A 23,514-nucleotide genomic window follows, 5' to 3' on the forward strand; every position below is an offset into this window, starting at 1 on the left:
TCTCATTACCTGGATTAGCTTTTATGTCCCCATTGGTTTATTGCTTCCTTGTTCTCCCCAACTCCTTCTGCCTTTTTCAGCACTACCCCATCTCTCTCCTTCCCCCCTTCCCTGTCTTCTGTATTTATGTCACTCCTATTTGAACTAATTTGCCCACTCAGCACTCCTCTGTTATAAACCAAGATCATTAGCCTTTCTACTTGTAGATGAGCAACTGACAGACTAATAAACTTCTCAGGGTCACCCAGAAAAACTTGTAGCTGAACTGTGAACAGAACCCAAATCTTTCGAATCCCCGTCTAGTGCCTTACCAACAAGGCTATCCTTCACCCCATTTCAAGTCTTCAAGTACCCACCTACAGTAACTCTGTATTACTGTGTTTAACAACAGCTTAGACTAACAGGTTCGGTATACCCCAAACAATTCAGCAAATAAACAGCTAAGTTTACTAATAAAGCCTGTTGCTACTCCAAGTTGGAAGAGCAACAAACTTATCCTTGTCTCCAGCAGGAGATTTATGTCTATAAGCCAAAGTGTATTTCAGTGAAGATATTATTTTTACTGTGTTGTTAAATAATAATCCATGACATTCTGGGAATACAAATGAAGAGAAAATAAACATACAGATGAACCCCAGCTAAGCCTTAAACATGGAGTTAAACTTTCATACAAGTTGTGAAACAAAATAACACTCTGTTATGCATCACAACTCAGGAACTTGCAGCTTTTTTACCAAGATTGCATAAAACGAGATACAAAAGAAAAGCAAGCTTTCAGAAAAGTGAAGTGTGTGTACTAGCTTTTGCTTTAGTTTAACAGTAATTCTGAAGTGACTAATGGAAAGGTCAGCTGACCTTTCAATTAAAATGTAAGTAAATTTGAAGAAAGTACATCTAGATGTCTATATAAAGCATTTTTATTAGTCTAAGGAATCCTTAATAATATAAGCTTCAAGAATAAAAACAGAGAATAGATTTGTAAATGTTAAGCTAATACTAAGAAAGTCATTTCTTTCCAAATGTCATGACATTTGAGAAGGACTTGGCTATTATGACTGAAACATCATAATTTGCCTGGGGGGGGGGTCTTATATACCCTATAGACGAGGGATTGTATAATGCTATAGATCTCAAGACCGGGTCATTCTTAATATACAGTGGCACCTATGTAGTACAAAATGGCACAAGGAGGCTTGGTGGGAAGTCTTGATGATTTACATTCCTATTTGCTTTCTAAGCCACTTAAAAAAATGCTGGGCAAGAGAACATTAAACTAGATGCAAGTGTTCAATCAAATATTAAAATCCAGTGAGCTACATGATTTTTCTCATTTCTTTCCTTGTTTCGCAGAGAGTGTTTTCAAAAGTTTTACAGTCTAGTATGACAGGCCTAATTCTCCTGTCTCAGTGACATTTCACTTGTATTGAGTCAAATGTGGATGAAGAACTACAGAGCTTTCTCAAAGTTACATCTACTGTCAAGTGCTAGTGTGCATCACTGGGGAGAGGGAGGTCCCAACTTCAGAGAAATATAGCTCCTGATCATTCAGTTTAAACTTTTGACTGGGTGACAGCACCAACAAATGCTCATAGGGTTTGATCTCCAAAAGCACATTGTGTATCAAGTGCTTCTGCCACAGTATATGGCCAAAGAAGCCAGTTATGGAAGGTAGTTCCCTATGGCTCTTTCAGTGTGCTAGGACTTCATTTGGGTCAGCGTGGTTGCTCCCATAGCTCTTGAGGAGATCTGTGTAGTCATGCAGCCAAAGTTAAATACAGGTGAAGTTTTCCCTTGAAGGAATCACTACAGCAAACAAAAGTTTGAAACCCAAGTTTGTCAAGTTGCTCTCTCAAGGGCTTCAACCACAAGCCAGCATAAAACTAAGTACAATAAATAATGTTCCCTTCTGTAGTGGTTTAGCAACAGTAAACCGCAGCCAACTACCAGAACATCTACAGGAACACACCCTACAGCTCTGTCCTTAAGAAACCCCTCTACCAGTAATAAACACCTAGATCTAGAAAATGAACAAAACCAACCAGAAAAATATTATAAACTGCAAACCAAATCCCCTTATCTCTAAAGTAACCCTTACATGAGCATCAAAAAAGCATACTTCCCTTCTAGCAGAGGCCATATATCCCATCAGTGGTCTCTGATTTTAAATGAAAAGCGTTAGGCCATCATTTCTGAGACTAAGCCATTCCCCTTAGGAATAAGTAAGGAAAAACCCAGAATAACCCACTGAGTACTCACCACTTTGAAGGAGGAACTGCAGCTTCCAGACAACTGCAGCTGCTTGACTGCCAGATTTAAAGGTCACAATCTAGAAAGGCATGCTGGGAAAAATATTATGTTAAAGAGTAATCCTGTTGCAAGAAGACTTAGTAAATTCTAGAAAGTCTCTAAGGAACAGATTTCTGGAAAAGGAGGATGAGGGCTGTGTGCTTTTTATTCTGTCACTATAGATATTTTCACACTGCAGCTCAATGTGTGACTGCAGCTCATATAGATGAGCCTGAGCACGATTTAAGCTAGTTAGCTCAGGTACCAGTAGCAGCATATCAAGAACACAATGTTCAGTCATTTAACTATTCAGACAGATTGTGCAAATTGTGTCAGGTTCTGTGCTGTTGAGGCTTTGCTATTATTACCTGAGCTAATTAATTTAAAGCTAGCTCTGGTCTGTCTGTATGTGCTGAAATCACACCTGGTTTGCAGCAGATATATATTCTATAGGACTCTTCTGTTTTCCTGTTGTAATTCTGAGAGCTTGTCTTTTGAAAGCTTTCCTTTTTTTGATTGTTTGGGTCTTTTGTTTTTTTGCTTTTTGGCTGTTTCTGGGACTCTCTCCCTTCTTTTATTTCCCAGTTTCTTTAGATCCTTATTCTTTGTCTGTTTCTAAGTCTTCTCATTACATTTTCTTACATTTCTTTTTATTTATTTCTGTTTGCTTTAAGGCACATTTCTTCTTGTTCTGTATTCATAAGTAATAATTTCTTAGAGCTTTATATCTTCTTTAACTCTTCCTCTGTCTGTCTTTTTTTAACTGGGTCTGCCAGTATTATCCGTGAACATATTTTACAGAAAAAAAAAATCTCTCTCACTATCATTCTAACTAACCATCAAGTTCTCTCTTTGTTTAAAAAATATCCTCTAATTATTTTTCCCCACTTTCTCCTGTGCCCTTGGCTCTGCTTTTGTGGTTTTCTATTCTGTGCTATCTTTTCTCATAGAGAAGAAAACCCATTTTTCACCATGATTTTTTTGCGGTGACTATTAGGATTTTAGGGTTTGTGTGGAAATAGGAATGCTCTTTGTCTTCTGTTTTTATAGTGCCAATCACCATGCTCTTTAGTGAACATTACCGAAGGTTGCCTATAAATGACTGACATTAATGCTTCCATGGGTAGTATAGCAACATGACATTTCACCCAAAATTCATTTGTAGGGAAAAAAATTCAGCGTTAAGAGCTGGCATAGATGAAAATTTCAAAAATCCAATTAAAAGCTTTAGTTGGTTGCATAAACTTTTAAACCCATCAAGATGAGGAATATATTCAATTTACCAAAATTCTAAATCTAATTAAGTCTACTGCAAAAATCATTCAAAAGTTTCCCTCAGCCTTCAATATAGTTAATTTTGTTCAAATTCATGCTTAGACAAATTCTTTTCCTCAGAGGTTCTAACCCAGGGGTGGGTAAAATGTGGCCTGGGTGCCGCATGAGGCCTGCCAGGCCATCCTATCCAGCCCACGAGGCCCCTAAAAATTTTAGAAAATTAATATTTATCTGCCCTGGGCTGCTTGTCATGCAGCCCTCAGTGGCTTGCCAAAACTCAGTAAGTGGCCCCCCTGCCCAAAATAATTGCCCGCCCCTGTTTTAACATAATCCCCAAACAAAACTATTTAATCTAAAAAATGAAGGAGGAATTCCGCACTGCTACCGTGCAAACAACTCCACTGAAATCCTGAGACTCCTTTGGTTTCCGTAAGATATACAATGGGCTGAATTGTAACCTCAAGTTAATTAGTGTAAAGCTAGAGGGACTACATTGGTTTCAGAGGAAGCACTCTTATCTACCGCAGCTAACTGAAAACGCTTTGGCACATTGATTCTGTCAACCGCAAGTGATCCCTGTGTGAAGTACAGCACTACGGGTGTTGCACTCCAGAACATGACAGCAACAACCTGGGAACTCATCTGTGCCTTGATAGAAGCACCCCCCCTTTTATTTATTTTTTGGTCACCATAATCCCATTTGTTTCAGGCCATCAAAACCAGACTCAAAATCTATAGCACAGGAAAGCAGCTTGGCCATTAGATGCTTATTGCAATTTAAATGCACCTTTTACATGTGAATCACATTGGTTCATCTCTACAATCATCTCTAGTGGAAAGGCTCCAAAATCCTGGAAGTTTTGTGTGGGTAGATCCCTGGCCCTATCAGCTCTCTGACTTAAATGTACTTTGTCCAAGAACTGGGGTCTGTTTTCCAAGTGGGGAGTGGTCTACTTTAGTTTACAAAGAGTTTTATAGAGCTTTTGCAATATGGGAGAAAAAGAGATTAATTGGTGTTATTTCCCAGCATGGCTTGTCAGCATCTTGATGAAAATCATTACACACCAATGAGATGTTTTTGTTGAAAATTGTTTGTTTGCTCGCTTGTTCTCCCCACCCCCCTTTCAAGTATCTCCTTCCCCTAAGGCACAAAACAATACAGCTTAGGCAGCAAGGGACTCATTCTATCTTTTAACAACTGTCCCCAGCTGTACTACAGCTGGATGTCATTCCAGTATAAAGGATTTGCTTCCCTGCAGTTCCTTGTTTCCCTGAAATTACACCGGTGCCTTTAACGAGCATCCTTGGGCTGAAAGCAGAGTGCTTTCATTCAGATTGTTAATGACCCTTTGTAAGATCATCCTAGGAACATCAACATATCAGCACCCCTTAACTGAAAACACAGTATCTACCCCACCCCCCATTCAACTTCAAATTAGCAAGTAGACCAATAAAAAAACTCTTCAATTATATTGAGTTTTTGTTCCTCCTGCAGGAGCACATACCTGATTATCATTTGGCTCTGCCTGTTACATGTCTCCCAGACTTGTAGCTAAGAGGGAAGGCAAAAAGAGATCAGAAAGAGTTTAAATCATATACAAATACTTTAAATTATTTTTAAGGATACCCAAGATTTTATTCTTCTGCAGCATTTAGGAGTTTTTACAGTGTTACAGTGCAATATCACTATTGCATTTTGTAGTCACAGCAGCACATATTAAAATGGAACAAACAACTGTAATTGCAGAATCCAAAGGATTTTTATTTCTCTTTTAATAATGGCTGCAACAACTGCACAAAGTAAATGTAATGGCTAGATTATGATCATAGGCCCACTGTTTTCAGTCTAGAGTAACTCCTGTTTACATTTATGAAGTTATTTGACATTGATTATCAGTGTATATCTAAGAGCAAAATTTGGCTTTAAATAATAACATAAATATTTTGTAAAGAGCTGTACACTATCTATGTATTTTGCTCTGTTACATCATAGAAGTAAATTGTTACCAAATTGTGAACATAGGAAATATTTCCCAGCCAAGAACTGATTTCAGTGTTTTCCTTGTAATTTTTCATTCTAGTTTTAACAGTTAGGGGTCCAATTTTGCCAGTGTCTTACACTGTTTAGATGTTCATGGTGGAGTCAATAGCTGTAGGAAAAACAGAAATCCGGAGCCAGGTTTAGTATAAGTGGGCCAGCCTGAGAATGCTGATCACAGTGCCAGACTTTTAGGCATTTTACCACTTCAGCAGACCCTACACAGCTGAAGTAGATACTTAAGCTCTCTATACTACATTTTGAAAGCCAGCATGGACAACCCTCAAACTTGTGCCAAATCATTTTCTAAGTAATCCTGTAGGAGATGGATAGATCTTAATGCCACCACTCTCTGATATCGAGGCATCTCCTTCCATTTGTGGCTCACCTCCAAACCTTTCTCCCAGAGTTAAATGCCTGTGCCAGTCCTTATTGACAAAACACCAGAAGAGAAAGCATTACAGCATCAGTTAGGGATGTGGCAGATTGAGTTCCCATGCATCTTCTGTGTCAGTGGTGACTCTCAACCAGGGTGAAATGGTTGAGCATTGTTAGCCTTGTTAGGTATGCAAATAGGATTCACAAGATAAACCCAGATTTTTCAAATAGGAATTCCTAGTGTTAAAATCACTCTGACCTGGTGGGATCTTTCTGAGTTCTTTGGAGCAGAAGAATTGCCCTATTATTTTTCTATAGTTAAATTGAGTGAAGACCTCCAAGGGGTGCCTTGAATCTAACAAGGTGGAGAACCATTGTTCTGTAGGAAACCTGTATTTCCTACCTTCTGGAGGAATGCTATTAACACTAGAGTATAGGGTATGAGGGATGGGGATACTAATTTCCTTTCTTGAACCTGTTTCACTTTTCATTTTATATATATATATAATATATATTATTGGGTGGGGGGAAACAAGAGAAAAAATAAACAAGACTCTCTCAACCAATGCAAAGACCTTTGTTCCTATACTCCACTGAATGTATGCATATATGCATATTTTACTTTGAACAGTAATTGAGAAATGGTTTCTTAGATTTGTAGTATGTTAGACAGTCATGCATGTTCTTGCTTGCTCAGAAACAGATCTTTAGGTGTTCAAAGGACTTTACTGGTGAAAATAGAGGTACCTAGAAACTTTAAGCATATTCAGGGTTTTTGACCAGTCCTCAGTAGAAACAGGAGTTTTGAAGACCACAATTTTGAACTTGTACCTAAACTGGGAGTTAGGCTGGACTTCAAATCCTTAGTTAAGTCTTTTATGGCTCTAGCCAGAAGCCATAAACTTGTGATTTCCTTTATTTTACATAATACCTGTATGAACTCTACGCATCTATAAGTATGCCAAAAACATTAAAACAGAAAAAGAATAGGAGACAGAACTGTGTTGTTTAATGTTCTGTATTGTCCAGTTATATTGACCCTTGGCATTACTTTTGTAATTCAATATGATGAAAGCAAAATTCCATTCCCTTAAGCTAATAAATTTCAAAGGAAATGAGCAAAAATACATTTTTTTCTGTTTGAAAGTTTAGAGTATATTGCCATTGATTTCTTTTTACTGCACTGAACTGACATAAAAGGTATATAATGTTTAGTGAATGAGAGACAGAAATAAAGACAAATATACATTTGTTAGTTTAGAATTTGCTGGTGTCTAGGAACATCCATTAGATGCTCATTTTTTTACTGCCATACCACATGCTGCACTGATAGCAAAATAAAGTATTGACCGAACAAAGGAATGAGGCTCTATAGCAGGGACGGACAAAACACGACCCACCAGGGGATTCTATTTTGCCTGCAGTGGGTCCCTCGACCCCACCTGGCCCAGACACAGGGACCAGCCTGGGTCATGGTTTCATGTGGCCAGCCCTGCCACCCTTGGGCACACAGCAGGGCAGGGGCAGGGCGGCGCAGTGTGGTAGTTGGACTCAGCTTCCTGGCAGCTCTCACAGCAGTGGCTCCTTCTGGCTGCTGCTGCCAGTGTCAACCAATGCTGCTGGACCCAACCTTACTGCTTGGGCACCCCAGCCCTTCCCCACACCCACTGCCAGAGGCACCGGATGGAGTTAGTAGGCAGAGTCTCCATGGAGGCTGGCCTGGGACCACTGTGTGCATGGTTGGCGGGGCAGATGGGATGGGCCAGGTGGACAGGGCTGGGGCCAGTATTGTGTGGGGCCAGGGCAGAGCCATGATCCACTCCCCACATGTCCCTGCCCATGGAACCTGTACCTGTCACAGGGACGTGCAGGGAGTTTCTCAGATCTTGGTCCCGTGTGGTCATCGCCCTGCCCACTCATCTTGCTCCTGGATGCTGCTCTCTGCCCATCCACAGCCCCATCCCATCTCCCCAGCCAAACATAACCTGCCTGTGTGGGTCCAAGGTCAGTCTCCATGGAGACTCTCACCCGCCCAATCTGTCTGACATCCTTGGTGGTAGGTGTGGGGGAGATGGACCAGGGTGGATAGGATCAATTTCTCCTCCATGCTGGGCTGGGTTCAGCTGGGGCTGCTCTGGACTGGGTCAGCACCTCTCTGCCACACTGGGACAGGCAAGATCCCGGCTTGCAACAGCTCACCAAAGCTCCTTAAGTGGCCCTCCAGCCCAAATAATTGTCCACACCTGGTCAACAGATACAGTTAAAAATGCGATATTTTTATTAGAAATATCTTGAGAAAAATAATTACAGACATAAAAATCACTTATAAAACAGTTACAGTATCCAGATAAAGTTATAGAGGGCTAGAATGAAGAATAACTTAGAGGCTACAGCTGCCTTTGCTCTCTTTTCTATTTGGAGTTAAGGCCCCAATTCACAGTTTGCTGAGAGCTTCCTGAGATACACTGAGCATGTGTAGATCCAAGGAAAATCAACAATAGCTCATAGACCTCAGTCTCTTGATAAAATAGATGAGGCTGCTCTGTCGACTTTATGAGGGATTTGGTCAATTGAACTGCAATAGCATACATAGATCCAGACTTCACCTTATTTATCTCCATAACATAGCACTTCCTTTTTAGTTGCGTTCTATTATGTGCCAAATTAGGCCCCCATCCTGCAGTGCAGTCCACAATGCTGGACAATTAATTGCACATGGAGTCCCACTGATGGTAGCAGTACTCTATACTGATGCAAAGGCACATTCACATGAGTCAGACTGCAGGAATAGAGCCTTTTGTTTAATTTCACTATAAAACAACTTGTTCCTACTTTTAAAAGGTTATATCCTTTAACACCCAGTGTCTTTTGTAAAGCAATGAACTGCATTTGAGAGGCTCTCTTAGGGGTGCTGCACAAATTCGTTTAGTACATTCTGCAAAAACAGGAAACAATGTAAAACCCTAGAAAGTACTGTCTCCTTAATATTTGGGCTGAGATCTTAGCACCTCACTGGAGGCTACAGTTCCTTGTCAGATAAAAACACGTCAAAGGGAAAAATCCAAAAAAAGCAAATCAATGACTATATCCCAGAGTTCAAATGTCACAGAGCCCATGCTTTTGTAATTTAGTTTGAATAGTAGGTCCAGACTGTTACCTCCCTTTGCTGACCTGAGCTAATGGAACCTTTGTCCTTTCTATTCATGTCCTCTATATAGCTCAGCAGTACAAAAGAAATGGGACTAATAATATAGTTCAGACTTTGAATCTGATATCAAGGATTTTGCAAATGAAGGAGGTAGACAGCTAGGCTGTCCAATGAAAAACAGAAGATAAAATGGAAAGAGAGTACTACTCTGACTAGGAGACACTAGCACTTCATCATGGCAAAATCCCCATAAGTTCTCATTAGGGTAGAAAAAGCATCCTTCAGAGCAAGTGGCAATATTTATTTATGAAAATACAGGATACACAAAAGAAAGAATTGTTCAAATTCCATTTTAATAAACAACTGCCAGAATTGTCTGGAAAGCCCACCCCCCACAGCAGTATTAATAAAACTGCAAAGGAGAATAATGAAATCTCTACCATATGGGCAGCAAATGCTACCCTCAAGTGGCAGGGGCCTATTTCTTTTCCTGCTTATACCAGCTGGGCACTGGTGTATTTCTGTTACTGCACTGAAGTGATTCTCAGTATTACTTATGTAACTGAGAGAAAAACATAGTCTAATGCACATGATAATGTTGTTGTATGATAATTGGCCCTGTGTAATAACAAATGCTCTTTAATCTGCTAGTAAAGCAAAAGACAAGCTACCTTGCAGAAGTAACATTCCAGATTCAAAGCAGGGGAATTACAAAGCAAATGGTATGAAAGTAATGGCTCAGTCTCAGTCGGTATGTAGAGAGGAGAATTATTTTTATGATTTACGTAAGTGAACATGTTTCTGTGACATCTGTGGATGATCCCCCTCCAAAATCAGTTTCTGTGTACCTAGAAAATACATAATCATACATGTTACATATATTATGTCAGTGACTAATTAATCACACAATACATTTAGACTAGCCAATTGTACAAAGGAATTGTTATCACATGATAAAAATGACTATCCAGCTTTAAAAAGAGCTAGCCAACTATAAAGTTAGTGCTTCAATATGTGTAACAACTCTATAACTGTTTTTTATCCATCTTTAATTTGAATGCATTGCAGGGCCCTTAGATCCAGACAGTGTACAGTCTTACAGTATGCATATTGTGCAAGTTCTATGCAAAATGTGGCACTCACCAGTTATTTGACTTGGTGTGAGTAGGGAATTTGGCACCCATGAAAGAAAAAATGACAGGGTAATAGAGAGACACAGAGAATGTTACTGTCTTGTACAGAAAGGAATGTATTTCTTGCCTCTGTCGTCTTTAGAGCAAATTATGCAGAGTCAGAAAACTGAATGCAGGTCTGGCTATGATTAGAGCTCTAATCACTGGCCCACCTTTCCTATTTAGTCAGTGAATCCACTGCCATCTAAACTTGAGGGGAAAATATCAACTACAGGAAACCACATAGAATGAAAGTAGCATTGTGAATAAGCACATCCTTGGCGATTAGGGAGTCTCAGGCGAGTTCATTCAGCTTCACTGCGTTCAGGACCTGCTTTCAGCCCTTCTGAAACAGATAGGATGGAAAAAGTAATAAACAGAATTCTGAATTGTTTGGAACGTGTCTACAGGTCCAGCCAGATATTAAAGATTTCATGGCTAAGTTGCAATCTGAGGGCTTGCCCCGATGCATTTGCAGTGGGAAAAAAAGCACAAATTTGTTCTGCTACTTTTGCCATTGCACACACCCCAATGTGGGAGCTCTGGTGTAAAGCAATACCCTGCTTCAGGGAAACTGCTGTTCCCTGTTCCTCCTGGCTCGCAGTGTGCTGGGGGAACTAGGGAAAAAATAGAGGAGGGGAGACGCTCTGCCCGGCAGCCAGCGTCTCCCAGGAGGATGCAGCCTCCATGTCTGCTGGTGCATGTTTCTGTGGTGTGTGCCACACTGCTTTATTCATGGTGTTTTTTCCTACCGGGGTAGCATATTTTGCCCCTGGGCTGCAAATTTGGGTCATGCTCGGCATGTGGTTTGTGGCACAAAGTGGTTCGCAGCATCACTAACCACACATGCCTCACATCTGGAATTGGCTTCAAAGGAGTGGGCTTTCATAGGAAAGCTGCAAGGGTTAATGATGTTCTACTAAGTAGTAGAGACAGCAGAATTTACTCTTTTTTTGGATTAGTAATGCCAAAAAAAAAGAAAGAAAAAGAAGACAATCCTCATTTGGAGAGGATCTGAGAGATCTATACCTCAGAGATAAACATCTCTTCTTAGCCTCAGTTCTCATATTCAAGAGATAAGCGTCTCTCCTCATCTTTTTGCATACATTTTTTGTTGGAATCAAAGAGACATACATATCTTTAAGGGTTGAATTCCATGTAGATTAAGGCACTAAAGGCAATATCTCAAGCACATATTTAGTAAATTTCTTTTCATTTGCCATTTTTCATCTGTCTTCTCTCTTTCAGGGTACATCTACACTGCAGCACAAAGAAATGATAGCATCTCACGTGGATATATCTGAGCTAGCTCAGGTTGCAAATAGCCACACGAGCATAGACTTAAGCCAGGGAGATTCAGATGGCCTCCTGTAGGCCACATACAAGTCATGAGGGGTTAATTTGTGGTCCCCAGTTTCCCACCTGGCATTGCTTCCCCACCATTTACTCAGCTGCATCAGCAGCAGCAGCTGCCAGAGGCTCAAGACTCCCGTTCCACCTGTCTTTTACTTCCTGCTGTAACAGGAAAGTGACCAAAGGCCCAATGCAGTGGGAGGTAGGGAGCACTTCCATGCCTAGTGCAATAAGGGAGCACCTGGAGGTCTGCACCCTTATTGCACCCATGGGGCATGCATCCCCTGGCCCCTAAGCAGCTGGACAGCCCTGTCTTAAGCCATCAAGTATTTACCTAAAGTCCTCAGCACGCTGATGTAGTCATGTCTCTGGACTTCCTTGTAGACATTCCCTTAATTTTCTCTCCTGTTCAGCTCCATATTTAATCTTTACCTTTCACCCAGCCTCCTTATATAAAGACGGTAACACCCACACATGTGTAGAGGAACTTCGCTTTTATCCTCTTATGTCAAGGTTTTTGAACAAATGTCCTCAGATGTGTTCATGTATGCCTCATGGGAATTGTGCTCTTGAATATAGTTGACAGGTTCTGGTCATTAGCATGTGTGTATATATGAGTTGTATGTCTATGCTGTGCTGAAGTAGAGGAATAAAAGAAAATATTGAAAAGACAAGTAGAAGGGCATCAGATTGCAGGATGGCTGATTTCACTGTTTTGAAAGAAATCTGTGAATGTGCAAGTCAAATCCCAGAGCTGAGAGTCTGGAACCTGTATAATAAGCATTTTTTCTCCCCCAGCCCTCTCATTCCAACTGTAACTTGAAGAAGCGAACGAATCCCATGACATCTCAGGCAAACCTGTCTCCTGATACCAGTATAATGCCTAATACCATGTATCGAGTACAACCAGCATCAGTTCCTCGACCACCTCCACCACCAGAACCAGAAATTGGAGGCACTAGTAAAATAGACCAGTATTCCAGGATCCTCTTTCCAGTAGCATTTGCAGGATTCAACCTGGTATATTGGATTGTTTACCTTTCAAAAGACACTATGGAAGTGAGTAGTAGCATTTAATTCATGTTGCTTTCAGGGGGAATGGGTATTGCTATCAATCTGTAATAGTCAACTGTAAATAGCATCTAGTGACAAAGATGTTTTCAGTACAGCATAGTCATTCTATATGGAAGCCCACATCTAAAACTTTTAATTCTACTTTCTTTTGACTTTGACCAAGACCAGGACAATTGTCTTTGACTGCATTTTCAGCAGTTTTCTCAACAAATATTTTTCCATTGCTTAATCTTCGTAATTGAAGCAAGGAAGGTAGTTGCTGAAGCAATGCAGCAGAGGAGATAAGAACCCTAATATCTCCCAAGATTTCCTCAATAGGATAAGTGAGAGTTTATTTTAGAATGTCTGTGTAAAATGTTCAAAATATTCTAAACATTTTCTGTTGGGGGAAAAGGGACTTTATGTAGAATGGATTCTTTCTGAATACAGTTTCATCATTATTATACATTTTAATCCCTACGATCCCTTGTTTATCTTTTCTCTGACATACACATACACACTTTTATGAACTTTCTTTAAAAAAATTAGTTTTATTTGCATTAAACAGAGCAATGGCTTCTCCTCAGTAGTCCCAGCATTATTTTAAGAGGTTTAAGAGGTTCAGCAGTGATGCATTTCCTATAAACTGCATTGTGGGATACCTTTTTGATAATGAGATTATCATTTCTATGCCGTCGTTACACTTTACATCTTTCTTTTAACAATTTAAATTGTCACTACTCCCCACATCCTTCTTCCTCCGCCTTAATGCAACTCATGGGACAGAGGAATGATACACACTATATATATTTGCTTCATTACCATGTTGTCTTTCAACATCATAATATTTTGCAATGCACATTGTAAGCTCACTTAGCTATGTTTGAGAGATAAACTGCCACATTTGGACAAGACTAAATAATCAGAAATAGAACTAAATGTTGATATATTAAAATATGTATTGTAGGCACATTTGAATATATATTCAAGTTCATCTAAAGCTGTTGTGTTAGATATGTTAGTTGTTGTGTATAATTATTATATATGCTTGTAGCAAAGCAGTTTAAAGACCAGGTCTCTAGCTACCACTCAGAGATAGCTCTTCTGATTTGCAATACAAATTCTAACTTGAGGCCTGTAAAATTAATCAATATTATTGATAGTTTTCCAAAGTAGCTATGAAATATTTAAACTGATATATCTATATCTATCTATCTATATATATCAGTTAATATATATTACTATTAACCCCAGATTTTTTAAAGGTTTCTAAAACAGAGAAAAACAGTGCAGACTATAACTCTTTTTAATGTATCACTCTTAAACACTCCCAAAGTTACACACAACTAGGAAATTCTTTTCACTACTTTATACCATAGCAGAAATCCACCACCACAGCTACAATTAAAAGGGTACTCTGGTAAAACACAGTTGGGACTATAGTTAGATTTTGTAGGATTTGTCTCTATACAGATAAGTATAAATCAACTCAATTTCAAGACCAGGTCAAAGTAACTAAGTATGGAATATGAAATAAATTCCTTTAACAAATAATAAAAATCATTAGGATCATAAGGTAGGACTGGAAGGGTGCGCATGAAGTCATCTAATCCAGCCCCCTGCTCAAGCCAGGATCATCCCTGACTGAAAACCATTTCCAACCAAGTGTTTGTCTAACAGTATACTGGTACCTAATAGTACTCTGATGACATAATTTACATAAAGTAACAATGACGCTTAATCCATATACTTGAATCTGCTTCATCAAAATGATGCATTCTAGTTATAGCTTTTTAATCTTTTAAAAAAAAAGTGAACTATGTGTATTTTAATACTGTTCCCTAGTTTATTCAGTTTTTTACAATGATAGGTATACATTGTATTTATGTGGTGTTTTCCCCAAACAACATGGGGAAAATAAAGCTTCATCTTAGATTCAAGTACTGGCTCAGGGCAAGAAGCTCCAGCTTTGGCTTTGGCCCCAGTGCAAAAGGAAATGCAAGCGTAAGTGTTTTGCAGGATTTTAATATACAGATTTGCATCTCTGATGTAAACTGTTGTCCAGTCAGGATTGGTGTTGTGCAGATTTTCCAAAGGTATAATTTTAATTGGCTTCACAAATAAATGCAATATCTATACTTTGTGCAGTCAGATTTCATGAAATATCCACATTAAATGATATGCCAATCTAAACAGGGATAGTCTGAGAGCATGTCTGATAGGGTGACCTTTACAAAAATCTTAGCATAGGTATAGTAATAAAGGGAGTTGGTGTTTTTAGAGCCTACAGCTTCTGGCTTTTTAATGTATACAGAATCAATACACCGGTATGGTGAAGACTGTGGCTACAGCTTGAGTCAGATCTTCAGCTGTTTTAAACTAGTGTCTTTCCGATGACTAATTCAACAGAGGGAATGCAATTTTATGTAGCTAAAGATCTGATACACCTTCTTTTGGATGAGTAATAGAAATGAAACTCTGTCATTCATACTAAAGTTTCTTGGTACTTTTTGCAAAAGCAGGGTTGTTAACATTGGTGCAACGGAATGATAGTTATATTGTTCCCAGATTTGTCCCTTGCTTTCAGTAGGCTGAAGTGTTCTTTGTTACTTCAGCGACCTGGTTTCAGATCATCACCTGGGTTGAGTAATTTCAATCAAGATAAGGATCAGGTTCCAAAACTCTGTGCAGTGTTTCTTTGCACCATTAAATAGTTACATTTATTGCTCAAATCAGAGATGGCTGCATTTCAGGAGCTAGTGAACCAAGTGATTCTTGTATAGTTTATTTAATGTATCAGATAATAAAATGTGTAAAGCACTTTGGGATTCATTATGGTGCGCAGTGCTTTATAAAATGTAAAATTGTTACCATTAAGCCATTTTTCTTATCAGGAATAGTACAGTTTTGCAAAAATGATAAGAAGGAAAATGAAATTAATATATTGGATATACAGAGATACTAGAAGTAGATTTCATTTTCTCACATATTTTTTTTCCATCTTTGCCTTATTCTGAATATTATGAAGAACAGCGAGTATAACGAACCTACCCAACAGAAATGATCATAGGACAAACAATTGCAGCAAATCCTAAGACAAATAAGGGGAAAATATTGTTTTAACATTGCATATAATATTCACTGGGTGCATCTACACATTCATTAATGTACCGTAATTACTGCACATTAAGTTTAGTACTTGCATAACTAAGTATTAAATCAATGCACTGTAACTGGTGGTACTGTGCAAGTACCAGCACGTGGGTTTACACAGACACTAAGGGTGTGTCCACACATGTGTGGATGTTTGGTTCCCTGGGGACAACTAGCAGCACCTAGCACCACAGCTACTTGTCCCTGGGGAACGCCTGTGCCGTGTGCTCTTTGGCATGTAGCAAGTTGCCCCGGGTGAGGTAGGAGAGGCTGAAGCCAGCACTGGGTTTGTCCCAGCATCTTTACCTGGGGTTCTGGGGGTCCCCTGGGGCTGTAGCCATGGCGATTCTGCTGCACAGAACCTGGCCAATAGCCACAGAAGAGTTCCAGGTGGGCCAGCTCTGTTTTTCAGCAGCACTTGCTGCGCAAGCAAGTGCTGTGCCAGTCCTTTTTTCCATGGTTTTTTTTGACCTCTGGATATCCAATAAAAAAGGGGATATCCAGGTCAAAAAACCTCATGGAAAACAAAGGACCGGCACAGCGCATGCTTGGGCAGCGTGCCATTGCAACACGGAGACCACTGGACTGTGAAGTATGTGACACTGTAAATGTTTGCGGCATCACATACTGCACAACTGTGCTCATCTGGATGTGCCCTAATTATGCAGTAACCTAATACTACTGGGCAGTAGCCTATTAGCACAGTTTTTGCCTAGCACACTTCTGCACAGTGTTATTAGGCTACTGTGCAGTTAGCATCTCATGTACATGCACCCACTATGTGCCAAACCCAACAACTTCAACAAGTCAAAAAATAATAATTGAGCATTTATGCCAAATGATCAACATATAGTATTCACCAAAAACATTGCACTAGATTCATGGTACATTTGCATCAGTCCATCAGTGCAAGGTATTCACAAACCCAGTGGATCCAAGCACTGTAGTAATTTCTTTGCATAGTGGAATCCTCCAATGTTAGATCATAAGCTCTCCCTTCAGTGTCTATCCAGTATAGTATGGCTAAGGAAAAGATGGACTATTGGGATGTCACTGAATCCTTCTGAAACCTGGCTGCTCGAACCAAACCTTTGGCAGCCTTCTAACCTGCTTGATGTTATTCAGTTCATCTTGATGACGTCAAGCCGGGGGGATAGCAAAAATAGCATAAAAAAGCTGGACTCCCGTCCTGCATCTCTCAAGTTGGTCTTGAACTAAGCACAGCTCTTTGAATCAGACAAGCTAGTGCATCCCTTCACCAAACTTTCTGTAACTGTGCTTTTTCCCTGTTAAAAAAAATAGCAGCATCTTCAGAAACAGTTGGAAGAAAATTATAGATGTTTTAAGTGAATTTTCTATTCATGGAGAAGATAGGAAAAAGTCCTGCCCTAAACTCTCCTGTTTAGGTCATGAGTGGAAATGAGTTTCCTTTGTCCCTGAATAGCAGTTATCTACCTCATAAAGCCATCACATGATTTGCTGTATTTGAAATAATTGGCTATTACTGTTTAACAGTTGTTCAGGACTAAAGTACCCATGGTGTGGCAAGTCAACAGTTATAACAGCAGAGTAGGGCAGTGAATCTAACACAATGTTCTGTCTTCTATGTGCTAGGTTTTATGGTTAGTGGTTACTAGTCTCCAGCTTATTTTTTTCCACCATAATTAATAATGAAAAAATAAAGTATTTAACATTTTTATATGAATGACTCCCAAGCCATACGTTTAGTATTAGTTTTTAGACTATAGTAAATTGATAATTTTACAAGTCTCTGGAAGTGCTGATAGATGTTTAACTGTAGCAGCATGAAAAAATACTGCTACAGTTTGGTACATATTTATAATATGAAAAGAAAGCATTTAAAATCACTCTTCTAAGAGGACTTATTCCCTTTCTCTGTAAAGTCAATTCATAATTTAAATGGAAGAAATAAAAAAGTGGTGAAACTGGAATTCTGCCACCTCTATTTTCGTGCTCATAATATTTGTTGAGGAGGTACCCATTAAAAAAAAAAAGACAGCAAGCAAGAAAAAACAATAACCTCACCCCTTCCCCTCATAAGAAACAAAATAGCATACAGCCAGGCAAACAGCCCAGATACAGACATACCTAAATGGAAAATGAAAAAATAAGCTTTGGGAAAGAAATAGGGCAGTTTTTACTGAACCCAAAGAAACACTAACTTTGGAAAAAGTAATACAGGAATGATAATTTCCTCCATATACACCACAGGTCTCCCACAGAACTGGGTGACTAGGTTTCAATGAATAATTTACAGGAATTACCATTAAGGAATGGACCACAAGCTCATCCAACCCAGTATGCTCTAAACAAGGCAATATACCATTCAGATAAAGGAGTCCTAGAATAGGTAGTTATGGAATAATCTCCTCATCATCACTAACAGCTTGGTTTATGACTTGAAACATGAGGTTTTTGTTGTTAATCCAGTCTTGATTATTGTAGGTCTAGATGTCTTGATAACCATGTAAATGTCCAACTCCCTCTTGAGTCCTGCAAAGCTCCTGGCTTCATTATACTTTTTGGCAACGAGTGCCACCAGCTAATTGCATGCTGTGTGAAAAAGAATTTCATTTTATCAGCTTTAAATGTGCTGCCTTTCAATACATTTAAGTTCCTTGCCAAGTGCCCAATCTTACTTCTTTGTTGTATTCATTATTTTGTATGCTCTTTGCCACATTACCCTTTTATGCACTGCCTTTCTAAAATAATCAGTCCCGCTCTTCCTACAGAGTTTTTTTATTCTATTTTTATATATTACAATATTGAACTGTGTCAGAAGAGTCAGTTATGAGGAGGACTTGAAGGAAAAGTGTTACATGGAAAAGAGGCTACATTTGAGGCAGAGGTCAACTTTAATAGACACTTGACGAAGAAGGGAAGCAAAAGGGCATTAAGTTAAAGTGCAGGGCATGAGGTAACAGCAGGAGAGTAACTGGAGGTGGGAGAGCTACATGATGAAGTGAAGAAAAATGGTTTTTTTGAGGACTGAAGAAGCAGAGTAGACACTAGCTAAGGAGTGAATGGGCCAGAGATGTGACAGGAATTAATTTTTGCAGTAGAGTGGATAGCTCAGAGCAGAGACATGTGAGAACTGAAAAGGCATTTCACATAAATAATGTGAGAATATTCATAAGGCCTAGCTGACCTATGCAATATATATCATATCATATTTCACTTTAAACATGGCCAAACTAAAGTGCAGGAGGGAAAAAAAACTGGACTCATCAACATGCAGTCTTAGTTTTGAGCTTCATCGATCCAAGTAGGAAGTTCTGCTTCTAAACACCCCCCCACCCCCCAAAACCCACCTTAGTTCAGGTGTTTCACTGTTTTAAGCCCATTGCTACAACTGAAGATCTAAAGCAGATGAGCTCTGTTGTTGATTACCTTCTACATTGTTGGCAGCACAACTGACATTTCTGTTTGAACCTTTTCTTTCAGTTTTTTGAACCCAGTGCAATGTACCTTCAAAATGACTATGAGCCCAACTGATGAACTCAATACAGGTCTGACAAATCGGCAAAAGTCTTTTAGGATATGTACCTGTCTTTACTTGCTCTCAGTGGCAAACATCATGCGACTATATGGGATTTTCCCTGGAAATTTCAACTTCGGGCATTTTAAAGGGACAAATTATTTGCAAACTTTTAAAAGGCTGGTTTTAAGGATAAATTATGTTGCTTCCACTATCTGTTCTTTGCTTATTCAGTATATGGTCCAGAACTGAGGATTGTGTATGTTCGGATTCTTTCATAAATGTATACACGTTTACCTTTAATCAAAAGTCACATTGGTTCTTAAATACTGTTAATAGTCAATAATAAAAGACATCTTAAGCTGATGACAGCAATGATGATGTCAGCTGTGCCAGTTTACACCAGCTAAAAATTTGCCCTAATATGCAGTGAGAGGTCCTATGAAAAAGGACTTTTTTTCAATCACTTTTTCTTAATGAATAATGGATGTTGTATATTGGATAATAATAGCGGATGTTGCCCTATGTCACTGTAGTGATGTGCTACGTCACTGTATGGTACGGTACAGTGATGTAGCGATCACTTGGGTTTACAGATGATGGGCAGCTATGTCACCGCAGTGGTGTGCTCCCCCATTTTAGGCACCATGTAGCTGCACCCTGTAGCATTGTTTACCATCTTGTTCAAATGTAATTTTTAAGTTAAATGTTTGTTGGGTATTATAAAACACCAACAAAACATAAGGAAAAAAAAAAGAAATATAAGCTCTTGATCTGGTGAATTTCAGTTCTGCAAGTTTTTTTTACCGATGGCTTTATGGAGATAAAATTCAGTGCCCCTCTTATCACTAGTAAAGGTGAAAGCATTATAGTTTGATTCACATTCTGTCTAAAGCAAGGTCTTGATGTGGTATTTTTGTAACATATTTCTTCTGTCAATTCACAGTATTGCCACCATTCAGCTCAGACACCCTTTTTAAGACTGTAATTGAAGAACACTTACCTAATAAAATAAAACCTGAGCCTTCTTTCTTTTAGGCTTGTTAGATACTGTTCAGGCTGAGAAACAAAGGATATACAGTAGAAATAGGGTAAGAAGGCTGACATTGGTAATGACCATTCTACATCTAATTTGAATTTGCACCAACAGGGAAATTAAATCCAACACTTTTGTGGCTGTAAGTATTGTGAAGAATCTCTTGCTTCATCTAAACCAGGGCTGTCCAGCTGGCAGCCTGTGTGCCACATGCAGTCTGTGAGGGGTTAACATGCAGCCCCTCGGTTCTCACCTGGCCAGTCCTGCCCCTATTTTTCCCACAGCAGCAGCAACCAGAAGCTCAAGGCAGGACATGGAGCAGCCTGAAGTGCCAGGGAAGCCAGCAGCCTGGAAGGCCTATACAACACAGGTGAGGTGGGGTGCCATGCTGCACAGAAGCATGACCCTCTGCATGGTGCACCAGCATAGGGGGCATTCACCTGCATGTGTGGTGCAGCAATGGAAGAAGAGCCTACCTGTACATGTGTGCATGGGGTGTGCAGCCTGGGTGGCCCCCATGATCCATGGTTCCCCACTGGTGAGGCCCATGGGTCAAGTGGCCCCCCAGCAGCTTTGAACTTAGACAGGCCTGTTCTAAACCAGCCATCTGCATTAAAGCAAGATGATAATTAGGGACTAGATAACTCCTGTAAGTTGCAAGCATGCCTTTGCATTCACCAGAGAGACACCATTTACACGAACAGAACATATGGTTTTAGTTGTCTCATTGCAGCTCTTCCTGGTCTGGCAAATGAGACTGAATGCACTCGGTCATGGCTGTCTAACTGGAGGCCCAGAGGCTGCATCCAGCCCATGAGGGATTAACATACGACTCCCTGGGATCCTGCCTGGCCTCTGTGTCCCCATGGTTCCTGCCCAAGATCTCCAAGCTCTTTTTCCCTCAGATCCTAGAGGCAGAGGGAGGGCAGTGAGGGGGGGGGCAGTGGGAGGACACTGACCATGTGGCAGGAGGAGACCTGGGTTGTCCATGTGGCAAGAGATGGACTGGGTTGCCCATGCTGCCCACACAGCAACTAAGGAGGGGCAGTGAGAAATGCCACCCAGGCAGCATGTGTCTATGGTCCATGAGGCATGTGCCCCCCTGCTACCGAGAAGTTGGCCAGCCCTGTAATAGGTTATATCCTCAGACTTCAAACTCCCTGTTCTATACCTGCATAGAGCTCAAATGTGTGTGATTTATGTAGGTGGAGTAAATTTCAGTGATCAGCACATGTGGGCCTATAATAATTGCTGCCTACACAGAGATGTCATATACACAATTTATTTTATTCTATTGGCAGCAGTTTGCCTTTTCTATCTTTACTTGCCAGTGAAATGATTTATTTTCTGTTTGCTTTGAAACCAGAATGGAGAAAGTTCTCCCCATATTTTGCCTCCAGACACTATGCTTATTTAATAAAGACTACTAAGTTCATACTTTATCATTTGTTCTTTAAAGATATAATGTTTTTAGAAGTTGCATCATGGGACTCAAATGTTAAGACTATTTGGCTTCTGTGACTACCTTTGTAAATATATTCATTTTTGCTTTACAAATATATTTACTATTGTATTTTAAATAGTATATATTAACTGCCAGTAGCATTTGTTCTTTAAAAATCATTTTGTTTATAAAATAAAAATGTATCTAAGGTGAAGGGAAAGCTAGATTGAAATAGTAGAAATTAATTTTCACATTTCATTTCTTTAGGCTAAAGAAGAAACCTAAGTATAGAATAAATATTGAGAACCCTTAAATACATACAAACCCTACTGGTTAGAGAATTGTAATTAATTAATAACTTCCCAATCACTTTAAGAAAAGCACAATGCATTAGCTCCTTAAAACTAAAGAAAAACTCAGGATTTGACCCAGGTATATTCAACATACTGTGGACTCAGATACTGGTCTTCTGACTTCAGCAACATTTTTTCATGGTGAGGAGGATTTTCTGCTCTATATCTGTTTGGATATTAGTGAAGAAAGATTTAGTTTGGCTATTAGATGCTTTGTGGAGACATGTTACTTATGGGTGTATTGAGTACTTTGTAATAATGTTAATAATGTCAAGTTATATTTCAGAATAAATGTAGTTGCAATTAATGTCAGTTCTTAACAATCCTGGATGTATTCTAGCACTTAAAGCAAGAGCAAAGAAGTATAGAAGAACAGATAAATAGGAAGATCCAGAGGCTTGATCTTGAGCATAACGAAATTAAGGGATGCAGTTGAGTTTCCTGCATTTTCTAAATGGGAACAATCCTGCTTATAATTATTACTATCCATACATTTTTAATTTCAGAAGATAAACCATTTAAGGAACATGGCCCTTTGAAAAGCTAGAGTTGGACTGCATATATACTGGACAGGATGCTTGACAAAGAGATACTAGAACTTAACAGGCCAGAACAGAACCTGAATTTTCACACTCTAGAGAAGGTTCACTATAGACCTAACCTTTCCCTGTGTCTTACTAGAAAGCGAGCACAGTTTTTGTGCCATCGATTCTTCAAGTGGTTCTGAATTTATGAATGAGAAGCATATACTAAGGTAAGTATGGAGAAACAAAGTGTAAGTAAAAGAGAAGCCCCCCTTCGTAGCAATACAAAGCCAGCCTTTACATTAGTGGTGGTCTGCATTTTTTCTTCATGGTTTCTAAACGGAATACAACTCCAGTTGGATATTTAAAATGTGGCATACAGGCACCGCCATACTGGATCCAGATCCAAGGTTCAGCTAGCCAAGTAGATCTCCAAGGTGGTCAGTACTAGAAACACAGAAGCCTGAATTCTCCAGGCTAGTTAGTCTATAAAGGTGCCACTCTGCCCTTCCTAATCCCAAATGTTATCTCTCTTCACATAAATGATGTGAAAAGTGACTGTATACATGACTTATGTTACATTTCTTGACTGATTTTACAGAAAAATAATAGTTCCCCCATTAATCACAATACAGAACCAGCATACTGGTGGACATAGTTTGCTATTCTGTTGTCCATTTCTTCAACAAGACTTTCACCTGATTCTAGAATAGGTGCACTAGCAAGTTGTCCAAAGCATAAAGGTCACTGCTTGATTTTCAGAGTGCAGGGTAAGATTGCAGCATTGTCAATTAGGTTAGCT

General features: G+C 39.4%; 1 protein-coding gene across 1 annotated transcript in view; it reads left to right on the forward strand.

The window, feature by feature from the left end:
• The window catches only part of GABRA6 (gamma-aminobutyric acid type A receptor alpha6 subunit), a 35,299-nt gene extending 15,808 nt beyond the window's left edge, over window positions 1-19,491 (forward strand). Inside the window, exons 9-10 of the mRNA XM_019506489.1 lie at window positions 12,449-12,709; window positions 19,322-19,491. Of these exons, the coding sequence (XP_019362034.1) occupies window positions 12,449-12,709; window positions 19,322-19,372 (312 nt within the window). The 3' untranslated portion in view covers window positions 19,373-19,491. The remainder of the gene's footprint in view (window positions 1-12,448; window positions 12,710-19,321) is intronic.
• The last annotated feature ends 4,023 nt before the right edge of the window (window positions 19,492-23,514 follow it).

The sequence above is a fragment of the Gavialis gangeticus genome, unplaced genomic scaffold (genome assembly GCF_001723915.1).
Source record: "Gavialis gangeticus isolate Ggan-Ray unplaced genomic scaffold, GavGan_comp1, whole genome shotgun sequence".
Classification (NCBI taxonomy): Eukaryota; Metazoa; Chordata; order Crocodylia; family Gavialidae; genus Gavialis; species Gavialis gangeticus.